Here is a 12,488-nt window from a genome sequence, read left to right as displayed (position 1 = left end):
TTTTATTCTATTTACTGTATTGCATTAAAGCCAAACACTACGCCTTTCCTGAATATTTTAATGCTATAGCTTGAAGGTAACCTTAAGTCAGCAAAACAGAGAAAGCAGGTCCCCAAATTACAGGAAAATAGCCTCCCATGATGGTGGCATAGAATTTTTATTAAAACTGTATACAGAGAGAAAATCCAAAAGATATGGTAAAATCTAAGGACTTCATTGACAATTTTGTAGGTATCTTGACACTTAGGTAGGCTGTGTCCTTTACCAGTAGAAAGTGGGGGACTGGCACAAGTGAAGAATATGATCTTCTCTAGCAGAAAATATATTTTGCTAAGAAGCTTCATAAATATTAGAAAGCATGTTACAGAAGAATTGCAAAATATCTTTGGCTTTGTTGACTTAAATAAAAGCCAGAAATATTGCTAAGTATGCTATTTTGTGGGCAATTAATGATTACATCTTAAAATTAAGAAGAGTCTTTTTGGCTAAAGTGATTGTGATTCTCTCACAGAATTCAATAATTTGCAAAAATATTCCTGTTGGCCTATTGTATTAAATTTGCGAAAGATGTGATTCTGGAACAGGGTATAATTTTGTAATAATAATGCTAATAACAGATTACAGATCTGTGTAAACACTTTTTGTTATCCTCTCTTTTTTATTTCCATTATTTCAGTTTGCAGAGACTAAGAGGAAGTTCTGGGATCCATACATGAATCCCAGGCAGTTATTTCAAACTATATATCCTAGTGCCAAAGACATAAGAGGATGCTTAAAGGAAACTTTAACACGTAGTTACAGGAAATGCAGGAAAACCGGTATTTGCACCTCAGATTTATTGAAGCAGTCTTTTCTTTCTGTGAGGTTACCAAAGCTTGTCATCCCTGAGGTAAAGGGAAGGAGAAAAAGCACAGCAGTAGGAAAACTTTCTAATAAAAGCACATGAAGTAGCTTTACATTTTTGCATGACAAATAACTTGGATTGTACATAGGAACTTCACATTCTTGAACAAGAATTTGCCCTTTAATTGGCCCTTCAGTAGTTAAGGAAAACATTCAAATCATGTATTAATGATATCCAATTCTGTTTCTCGATTATATCTAGCTGTATCCATATGTGGAGGAAAGCATTGCACAAATTTTTCTAGATATTGGAACTTTTCACATATGCCTAAGAATGGCAAAATGAAAACTAATAAAAGGAAAGACTCTTTCAGGCATTGCATATTTAACTCATTAACATAACAAATGACTAACCATAAGAACTTAGCAGGATTTATCAAAAGATTAGGTATTTATATTAATAGCAAGAATATCAAGTATTACAATGAGAAACACATTGTTTACACTTTTGTAATTCTCATTCTTCATTGAATAAGTCTGCCTCAAAAAATTAGGGTTTAAAAATTTCCCCAAAAGCAAAAACTTCCCTAAGATCTGTTTACAGCCCAATCATTGAAACTTTTACTTTCTTTTGATGTTAATTGTTCTCATTGGCATACTAATGTCCAGATTCAGCAAGGTGATTCTTGTGTTTCTGCTTAAGGATATTGAGGTAGCTAGGAAAGTATTTAGTGTTTCCATATCATGTTTATTCTTTTAAAAGAAGCAGAGCTGCTGCATCCTGAAAATCATCACTGACAATATAAATAGAATACTTGCATCCTGGAAGCCTGCAGGAAAACATCTCAAAGAATCAAATCTTTCCCTGTAAAGTCTATAATGCAAGCAGAACAGACTTCAGGAAATTCAGAAAGAATTTATTGCATTATACCATTTGCAGCACCATAAAATCTTTCCTATAATGTGTCAGAACTTTAAAGTAAGTCTTAGTCCTTTAGCTGCATCAAAAATATTCTATATAATGCCTTCCCTATAATTTCTTAAATAACAAAATTTGTATTTTATTTAAGAAATTAGTATTCTAATCTGCTTTTCACTCCAATGATAAGTTGGTCTTCTGTTCTTTTCCTTCTTGCTTTTATGATTCTTTTTTTCTACATCCCATTCATGCAGAATTTGAGGATGAGATGGGTGAAGAATAAGAAAAAAAGATCTCTGTGTTCAAACCTCTTGATCACCTATGGAATAATTAGACACAGTTTGTAAAAGTATTAATATATTGATTGAAAAGGAACTACATCTATATTTATGTATGTAGTTTTTCATAAGCATGTATGTATAATTTGGAAGTATTGAAATAATTATAGCTTGTATATATAGGCTATGTACAGACACACATACGTGCTCACATACATATAAGTGCTTAAAAATAATAGTTATTATTCCAAGGTGATTTTTTTAGTTTGTTTGTAAGAAGTTGGTGAAATTCATTATACCGGTGACCTAAATGAATAAATGATCTTAGCTCTGGAGAATACTGGAACAACACCCTCTAGTTTTCCCAAGAAGTGACATTAATTAATTTGTGGAGGACTGGGGAAGAGGCAGCTACAAGAAGAAAATTATGATAAAAAGTTAATTATGATAAAAAGTTGAAAGTTAATCTGTTTAAAATTGGATTGCAGTCTTATCCCAGAGGTGTTCCTTTGTATTTCCTCTTCAATTGCATATCAGAGGATGTGAAACATGTATTATCTACTGGCTATCTGGGCTTATATATGCTATTTAAAATGATTTGTGCTTGTTAGGCTGGTCTAGCCTAATCCCATCAGTCCAGAATTTTTCTTCTCTTGTTGTGTTTGGGGCTTTTTTCCAATGATCCCAGGAGATTCCTTTGCTAATATGTGTAACATTCTTAGATATTATAACTATGCATTTCATTAGAGAAGAGGTGGAAGTTTGCAGTTGAGAAAATAAGACTTTCTTTTCAATTTCTTTTCTTTTTAGGAATAGCGGGATAAAATCTAGACTGTCTAAGGGAAGGTCTTCAGAGGAATATTTTTATCTTTCAGATATATATGAAATGATCTTTACTGTATTATCAGCACAGATGAAAAGGAAAAAAGATTATTAAAGAATTTCCCATACTTCAGATATAATCAGTATCATTGTATTAACTTATAACAACAAACTATATGGAGCACATGATCTAAGATGAGAGGCTGAGAGAACTGGGTTTATCCAGCTTGGAGAACAGAAGGCTTAGGGGAGACCCAATAGTAGCCTTCCAACACCTATGAGAAGGCCATTAAGAAGACAGAGCCTGGCTCTTCACAGTGGTGCACAGTAGGAAGATGAGAGACAACAGAAACAAACTGGAAAAAAAAGAGAGGTTCAGAGTGGGTGTAAGGGGAATTTTTTTCATTATGAGGACAGCCAGACATTAGAACACATTGTCTAGAAATGTTGCAGTCTCCATCCTTGGAGGTTTTCAAGGCCAGACAGAACAAAGACCTGATTTTATCTCATAGCTGACCCTGCTTTGAACAGGTTGGACTAGAGACCTCCTGAGGTCCCTTCCAGACTAAATTACCCTATGATCTTATGACATAAATGCTAAATACACAAGAGTGCAATTAGTACCCCAGTGAAAATTACATGGCCCGGAAAACATAATTTAAAAAGAAACGTCCAATATATCTTGACCCCTGGAATGTCATGTGTATTTCATCAAAATGTTTTTATCTACAGGAGGTGCAGCACTGGATTTGCAGGCTTGCCCACCCAAACCTTTCCGCTGGATTCTTGACATGATGTGGCTAAACTTAGTGGAATTGAGCAAAATTCCACAGTTTGCAGAAATTTTGAATCAGGTGATATCTACTAATTATCCTTTTAATGTTAATGACCAGTTTCCCAATCATAATTGTGCTCCCATATTTTACATTTAGAATGCACAAGAGATGTAGTTCAGAACAAGGCCAGAGAAAATACAGAATAAAAGCATAGAAATGAATAGTTAGGTAGCATGAATGGGGATATATTTATTTGCTCTACTAGGGTATATTTATTTGCTCTACATTTTTTTATCTGCTTTATTGTATTTTGTATTATAGTCATTGAGGTAGAAAGAGAAGAGAACAGGAGCAAAGAACTAGTAAAAAAGGAAGCCAGTGAAAGAGAGACAGAAATAAGGAGAAAGGATAAAAAAGTAGAGGTATCAAAAAGGCTTAGAAAGTTCATCTATGAGTGTCAGGTTTTCAGTTACAATGTTTTATGTCTTGAGTCTGATAGACTTTTACAAGTAAATTGTTTCCTACTTGTTTTTAAAGACCCATTTCCATTCCAAGGCTAACGTGTTATGCAGATATGATGAGCTAGCTGTAAAAATACTGTTTATTTTATTAAAACATACATGAACTTATATGCACATAAGCTTGTGACATGTTTATAAATTATTTTCTTTACTTTGGTAAATTTATCTTTTTTTAGTGTAGTTAAACCACTCCCTAAGTTTTTCTCTTTCTGTACCTCCTAAGGACTCCTTGTTAATCAGGCTGATAGCCAGGACACTAAGTTGTTGCTGTTACAGCATTGATCAGCCAAGTCCATTTTGTGACAGGCCCTGAAGGGTAACAGAGATTTTATCTAAATGGTGTACCTGGAAATGGTCCTGGCTGTTTCCCAACTCTGTATCAAGGCAAAATCTGGATACATACCAGCCAGGTTTTGGTTTCTGGAGGTATCAAAACAGGATATTAAGTTAGGAGAAAGTTGGAGGAATTCTAGTTAGGCCTTCCCTCTGGGTTGTTAGGGTGCCAGAACCCAAAATGCATGCCACTGCACACTTGCTAACATTATTTAAATTTATCCATGGGGTTATGAGTTATGTAATTTCCTGTTAATTTTTAGATTGTAATGGTTCTGTTATAGGACTTTTCTAGAATTGGTGCAAATAAAATTTTAGACTCCAAAATACTTAGACAACCATGTTACCCCAAAAGGCTCTTTTTTAACTAATCTTTTAGCACTGACTTAAAATTGCCATATATTTGGAAGGTGAAAAGTGACAATTAGGTGATTTTAGTAATAGATAGAGATGGAATCTGGGACGGTGCAAACTAGGATATAAATTAAAAATGCAAATATGGAAATAACATCTTTTTAATTCTTATTTGAATCTATTAGACGTGCTGTTCTATTTGGCTCATGATATTAAATACAACTGTATCATTATTCATTTAGATACAAACAGAAAATGATTTAAAGTAAGAAAAAAAAAAAAGCTTGCAAATGGTATGCCCAGTTCTCAAGAGGTTGCTTCTTTTTTTCTTGCCAGTTACAAATGTTTTTCTTCTCTAAAAATTAACTCCTCCAGTCCCAGATGCCTAACTTAATTTAACAAAGACATATTCCTCTAGATGATCCTGTTCCTTTTTCCACTGTTACTACTTCCAGCTGTGGTTGAGTGAGAGATGGTAAAAAGAAATATGTAATCAAAGCTTAATGACTTTACTGAGTCAACTAAAGTCCCTTTAGCTCAGTAACCTATCTCTGGCTGTGGCCTAGCTTTGAGAAGGTACCTCCTCTGAATACTCTCTTAGCATGTGCTCAGGTTGCTGTCAGTTGATGTAGAACTGAGCTATTTGCTTATAAAGCAATTATTTTTTTCTCAGACTTGGATTATAGTTCAGAAAGGGACATTTGGTGTTTATGAATCAATCTGAATGAGTTTCATTATAGGAAATATGTGGTTGGAAGAGGTCCCTGTGTGTTTGTTTCTCACTGATCTCCCAGTCCATGCTTCATGTAGGTTGCTCTGGAACTACTTTGAAACCAAGTCAGTCAACTAGACAGAGCTCCTTGGTTTATAATAGGCATATAGAACTGTATTTCAGAACAGATGGTATCAGTGTGCTCCTTGTTCTCTTTCCAGTGATCTGAGAATATTGTGGTAGCTGACTCTTCTCAGTCACTGCATTAAAAGCTCAACTGCATAGCAATTTTCACTATGTTCTGTCCACCAGTATCCCTTGTCCTATTAGGTCATGGGCTCTAAGAGGTGCCTAAATAACAATCACATTTGTGGTCAGATTTATTCTTTCTCAAGTTAAAAGCTTACTAGAGTCTATTACTTTTAATTTGTGATTCTTTGGCTGGCTGGACTGTACTGGGACAGATTTTTCCTGTTCCTCTTAGTACTTTCTGATTAGAAGGAATAAATTAATCACAGTATGTTTCTCTCATAGTATAGAATCCTTCTGCTAATTATTGATTTTTCTTCAGTAGCTGCATGTGTTTGGGAGGGGAATCCATGGATAACTGATTAGCTGAAGAACCTGCACATTAATACTAAAATTTCTATTTGTAATATCTTAATAGCAATTCACATGGCATATGTCTTAAATGCTATAGACTTTTAATGTTAATTGTAATATATTCTAATATAATAATAGACTCTCATTAAAATATACATTTACAAGGGATTTTGCTACAGCTGAAATATATGTGCATTAATGTAATAAATTTAGATAGCCCGTAATGAAAAGGGATGGAAAAGCTGGTTTGATACAGATGCTCCCGAGGAAGAAATTATACCTGATGGATATAATGATTCACTTGATACCTTTCGCAAGCTTTTACTCATCAGGTGAGCATCTTCAGAAATTGAGAAATGCATATATATGGTTGCATCACATGTCTCAATCTATCAGTATGCTATTATCATAATAGCGTAATTTTTATTAATTTCTGGGTGACATGAAATATTATTTAATTCACTCACTTAAATACCATAGAATCATAGAATGGCTTGGATTGGAAGGGAGCTTAAAGATCATCTAGTTCCAACCCCCCTGCCATGGACAGGGACACCTTCCACTAGACCAGGTTGCTCAAAGCCCCATCCAACCTGGCCTTGAACACTTCCAGGGATGAGGCATTCACAGCTTCTCTGGGCAACCTGTTCCAGTGCCTCACCACCCTCATGGTGAAGAATTTCTTCCTTATATCTAATCTAAATCTACCCTCTTTCAGTTTAAAGCCATTACCCCTTGTCCTATCACTACATGCCCTTGTAAAAAGTCCCTCTCCAGCTTTCTTGTAGGCCCCCTTCAGGTACTGGAAGGCTGTTTATAAGGTCTCCCCAGAGCCTTCTCTTGTCCAGGCTGAGCAACCCCAACTCTCTCAGCCTGTCTTCACAGGAAAGGTGCTCCAGCCCTCCTCCAGACTCGCTCCAACAGGTCCATGTCCTTCTTATGTTGGGGACCCCAGAGCTGGCTGCAGCACTCCAGGTCGGGTCTCACGAGAGTGGAGTAGAGGGAGAGAATCACCTCCCTTGACCTGCTGGCCACACTTCTTTTGATGCAGCCCAGGATATGGTTGGCTTTCTGGGCTGTGAGTGCACATTTCTGGGTCATGTTAAGCTTCTCATCAACCAGCACCCCCAAGTCCTTCTCCTCAGGGTTGCTCTCAATCCATTCTCTTCCCAGCCTGTATTTGTGCTTGGGATTGCCCCAGCCCATGTGCAGGACCTTGCACTTGGCCTTGTTGAACTCCATGAGGTTCACACGGGCCCACCTCTCCAGCCTGTCGAGGTCCCTCTGGATGGCAGCCCTTCCCCTCCAGTGTGTCAACTGCACCACACAGCTTGGTGTCGTCGGCAAACTTGCTGAGGTTGCACTCAATGCCACTGTCTGCGTCACCGACAAAGACGTTAAACAGCGCCGGTCCCAATACTGACCCCTGAGGAACGCCACTTGTCCCTGATCTCCACTTGGACATCGAGCCATTGACCGCAACTCTTTGAGTGTGACCATCCAGCCAATTCCTTATCCATGGAGTGGTCCATCCATCAAATCCATGTCTCTCCAATTTAGAGACAAGGATGTCGTGTGGGACAGCGTCAAATGCTTTGCACAAGTCCAGGTAGATGATGTCACTGCTCTTCCCTTATCCACCAATGCTGTAACCCTGTCGTAGAAGGCTACCAAATTTGTCAGGCATGTTTTGCACTTAGTGAAGCCATGTTAGCTATGATTTAATTCACTCACTTTGCATCTATCCTCTGAAGAGTCTAACAATGTTCTTTCTAGAAATAAGTTTTTTATAGCTTTGCTTTTATGTCATGACAAATGGAAACTGGGAACCACATTGCAGCCTTCTCCAAAAAGCCACTGAAAAAGTAGAATAATTCAGATAGTTTTCAAATTTTTTTTCATTTCTTTTAAAATTAACTATTTTAAATAACTTTAAGTAATTAAAAAAGAAAAAGAGATTTGTGAAAATGCAAAACAAGTATTCAAAAGCCCCACGTGAAAAGTGTGCTGTAAATTATTTTATTGCATCAGCTAAGATCTCTGTGGTAGGACTTGGGATAGAATGGAGTTCCCCAAAGCAGCATTCAGCTGCCTTATGCATGAGATCATATCTTCCTGTGTTCATTGTATACTTTCAAAGTGCTACAACAAATAAATCAGAGACACTACAAAAAACCAACATTCATTACTAGACCGTGATTTATCTTTGGAGTGGATTCAACCTGTGCAGTAAAAAAGGCCAGAATCTGATGGAAGAAGTACTACATTGTTCTATGCTATACACCCTGAAGGGGGAGGGGGAGTATCTAAGTCCTAAGCCTTTAAATAACAAGCCTATAAATTGAAGCTTTGCAAAGTTGTATCTTTTATCCAAAAGTAGTTGTTTGGGGTTTCTTTCGCTTGGGAAAAATAGACTCATCCCCAACACAAATGTAATCCAGCGCAAAAGACTTGAGTCTGTACCCTAGGAGACTAACAGACCCAATGAAACATCTGCAGAATTTTACTAAAAGGCAAAAACAATCTTACATTTCCCTACTTGAGTCCTCAGATACAAAAGTTTTGTTTAAAATGAAGAATTTCCCAACCTGATAAAGGTACTCAGAACAGAAAATTCCAGTGCAAATAGTTTACTTAAGGCAAAATTGTAAGCAACTGAAAAGTATTGAACAGTTCTAAGTAGAAGGAAGACTACTAGCACTGTCTATTATATCTGTAAAGACAAACCTACAAACATATATATGAATGTGCATATATATGTATATGCACATATTATGAAGCAAAAATCCCTATTTGGTAAAAACAGAATTTCTAATTTAAGTCTGGTCTTTGGAACAGGAAGAGGAATTGAATTTGTATCTTGGTATATATTTTTGTTTCTAGGTCTTGGTGTCCAGACCGAACACTTTCCCAAGCCAGGAAATATATTGCAAATTCCTTGGATGAGAAATATACAGAACCAGTCATTTTGAATTTAGAAAAAACTTGGGAGGAAAGTGACACACGAACACCTCTCATCTGTTTCTTGTCTATGGGATCTGACCCAACTATTCAGATTGATTCCTTGGCTAGGAAGCTTAAATTAGGTATGAAGTAATTATTCCTTGTCATGTGTTAAGATACAGAAGGGTAATGTAAGTAATTTCAGAGATTTTTTTTTTTTCTGAAAAGTATTTCTTAAATTCTGTTGCACTATTGATTGTTCCTGAACCATCGTCTTGGAGATAAAATAATATTTTTAAAAAAAGATGGTATGCTGAGGATCATTCTGTATGCAGTTGAACAGTAATGTTTCCAATTCTTTTGTTATAAATTGTTATCACCCTTCCCAGTAATGATATTTTTTAAATTTCTAACTATAAGACAATATTAATTTTTTTTTAGTTGTTATTCTGGCATGGTGACAATGCTGTTTTCTCATTTTAACTCTTAACTGCAGGTAACAAAAATCAGCAATCTGCTTACAAGATTACTTTGTAGCAACAAATACCCACAAGATCTGCATTTGTATATTCTGGACTTTATGGCTATATTATATGGAAATTTTGAAAAATTGTTCATACAAACTTAGTTGGAAGTAGATATATATATTCATTATGTTAGTCACATTAAAATGTTCACAAATACAATTTTACAATTATGCATCATGCTCATTTACGTGGCTTCATTGCCTACACTTCAAGAAAAATCTGGGTTCATATTTCAAATACTGTGGCTTCATTAAAATTTGGCAATAGTCACATTAGTCACAGTCTTTCACTTCTACAAACACTGTAAATATTGTGCATGTATATTTTAATGTTATGTTACAAAGTTTCAGTATTCAGAAAATTTATGCATAGTGATATTATATGATGGCGAAGAGATTCTACTTTCATAAGTGTTTATTTTTGTATAAAAATGTACTTAATTGTGCTGTATATATATCACTTTTTTTTGGACTGAATTTGAATTCTTACTTTTTCTGAAGAATGTAAGTTCATTAATCATATATTGTCAAATATGTTGCAGAATGTACAACCATCTCTATGGGTCAAGGACAAGAAGTTCAGGCACGCAAATTCATACAGATATCAATGCAACAGGTGGGGAAAAGAACACTGCAATATAAGTTGATTGTCTGTTTTAGCATTCTTTTACTCCTCTTTTGCATGCAATCTTTAATATTTTGCATTTTCACCTTACTATCAGGCATATCTCAGGGTAAAAATGTCTCCTTGAGTGCCTGAGCCTAAAAACATTCCACTGAGCAGTTTTTCAAAGGTAGCACATTACCTTCTTATCACTATGCTGTTATCTGAAGGTAAAAGGACATCGTGTCCTAGCTCTATCCTGCAGGACTTGCAGATCCCACCTCTTTATTGGAATTGTTTTCTTATTTTATTTTTCTTTTACCTCTGCTATGAGAGCTACCTAGAAGTTGCATAGTTTCTACTAGATAAAATGGTGAGTGCACACATAGCTTAAAGCTGTAGATGCAGAAGGATGTGCTGGCTCCTAATACTGCCTCACATTTTCTTCACATCTGTGCTAGTGAGAGGGCCTCTTGCTCACCGGCAATTGTTTTTGGTTCTTTGTTTCTTTAATTGCCAATCTTTTTGGCTTTGAGTCCCAGGATGTCTAAGAATTTCCAAACAATATTTAAGGACTTTTCTTTTAACTATTGTAGTGTATTTTGTTATGGCAGATGATATTCTCAAACAGTAAAAACATGAGAAGTCTAAGCAGCAGCTCCAGAAAGATGGTAATTGACACCTCAAATACAATATAAAAATTACAGCGTAAAGTTAGCACAGTCTGGTCAGCTGGACACTTCAAAGAGTTGTGGACAGTGTTGCAAATGAAGATGTACAGCCAGAGTTGCCTGTAAATTCAAAATATCAGGAATTAGTCTTATTCCAGTATTCTGAAGGACTAGAATATGTCTACTAATAGAGAGTAGAAGACTGCAAGAATTGTATTGATAACCGAAACATATTTTTCATCTGACTATAACCAACAGGTAGTACTTACCATACCAGGAGTACAGCACTGCTTGTAATATTCACCTGAAGAAACCTGAACTGACTTGTGTTCAGTAAAAGCTTTGATTCGTATCATATTACCTATTTGTTAACCAGTATATGCTTTCATACCTACAGTGGGAGTATTCATAAAAAGTTAAAGATGGATTCATTATGAGATTTAAAACTTAACTCCTCACAATATATGACATCCATTAGATTCCCTGGGTCTCTGTCCTCACCCGTGAGAGTTCTGGAAGGACAAATGGTGAAAATGAGATCGCAACACAGAACAACACTGTGCAAGAACAAATGTACTTTTGAGACTGTTGCAGATTCATTATCAAGATTATTTCAGATTTCCATTTGAACTAAACAGTTCTTTTGTCACTTTATTCTCCAATGTTTCATCACAATGAGATGAGGAAATGCTTCTTTCTTTAGACTTCTGCAAAGTCCTGTCCTCTTAATCTGATAGACTGAAGTGCTTCAGAGCCTTTCCAGGACTTCCTGTCTTTCATGCAGAAAAAAAGAAAAGTTCAAGCAGTATCAGTTCAGGGAATTCCAATTGTATTGCCTGCTATCTGTGAGAAATCTTCATTTGAGGCAAAAAAAAAAAAAAATCTCTTGCCGGATGATATTTATTCATAGTACAGTCTGCTTCATTTGTGTTTGTCTATTATGAACAAATATAATACTTGTATATGGACTTTACTGCACATTTGCTAGACATTACTGTATAGTCCAAGATTCTCTACCTAATGCAGCCTTGGTTATGGAAGTTCTCTATATTGTACCCCAGTAACCTCTCAAATCCTACCAGATGTTGTGACACCAGTACTGGAATATAGATATACACCACTTCGGAAAAAGAGAAAAAAGAAATCTATAGCAGATGGCATTTTTTATGATGTGCAAATGCACATGTACATCTCATAGAATCATAGAATACCAGGTTGGAAGGGACCTCGAGGATCCTCTGGTCCAACCTTTCTAGCACAATCTAGACGAGATGGCCCAGCACCATGTCCAGCTGAGTCTTAAACGTGTTCAGCGTAGTGGAGTCAACTACTTCCCTGGGGAGATTATTCCAATGATTGACTGTTCTCATTGTGAAAAATTTACCTCTCCTGTCCAGTCGGAATCTCCCTGGGAGTAACTTGTACCCGTTACCCTTTGTCCTCACCATGTGACTCCTTGTAAAAAGGGAGTCTCCTTTTTTTTCCTCTCTCATACTTCTTTGTGTTCCTATGTCTAGAATGGTCATCATGAACTTCCAGCTTATTGGAATGGTGAAAACTGGGGCATCCCTGCCTTTCTTTGC

The 12,488-nt window shown here is 36.2% G+C and overlaps 1 protein-coding gene across 1 annotated transcript in view; it reads left to right on the top strand.

Annotated features, from left to right (window-relative positions):
- The window catches only part of DNAH8 (dynein axonemal heavy chain 8), a 143,641-nt gene that overhangs the window by 114,613 nt on the left and 16,540 nt on the right, over positions 1-12,488 (top strand). Inside the window, exons 79-82 of the mRNA XM_087774061.1 lie at positions 3,595-3,716; positions 6,375-6,493; positions 9,045-9,247; positions 10,173-10,246. Coding sequence (XP_087630187.1) covers positions 3,595-3,716; positions 6,375-6,493; positions 9,045-9,247; positions 10,173-10,246 — 518 coding nt within the window. The remainder of the gene's footprint in view (positions 1-3,594; positions 3,717-6,374; positions 6,494-9,044; positions 9,248-10,172; positions 10,247-12,488) is intronic.

The sequence above is a fragment of the Nipponia nippon genome, unplaced genomic scaffold (genome assembly GCF_047370975.1).
Source record: "Nipponia nippon isolate SJK-2023a ecotype South Korea unplaced genomic scaffold, ASM4737097v1 scaffold_4, whole genome shotgun sequence".
NCBI classification, from domain to species: Eukaryota; Metazoa; Chordata; class Aves; order Pelecaniformes; family Threskiornithidae; genus Nipponia; species Nipponia nippon.
The sequence above is the reverse complement of the archived record's forward strand: the minus strand, read 5'-3'. Positions and strand labels throughout refer to the sequence as shown.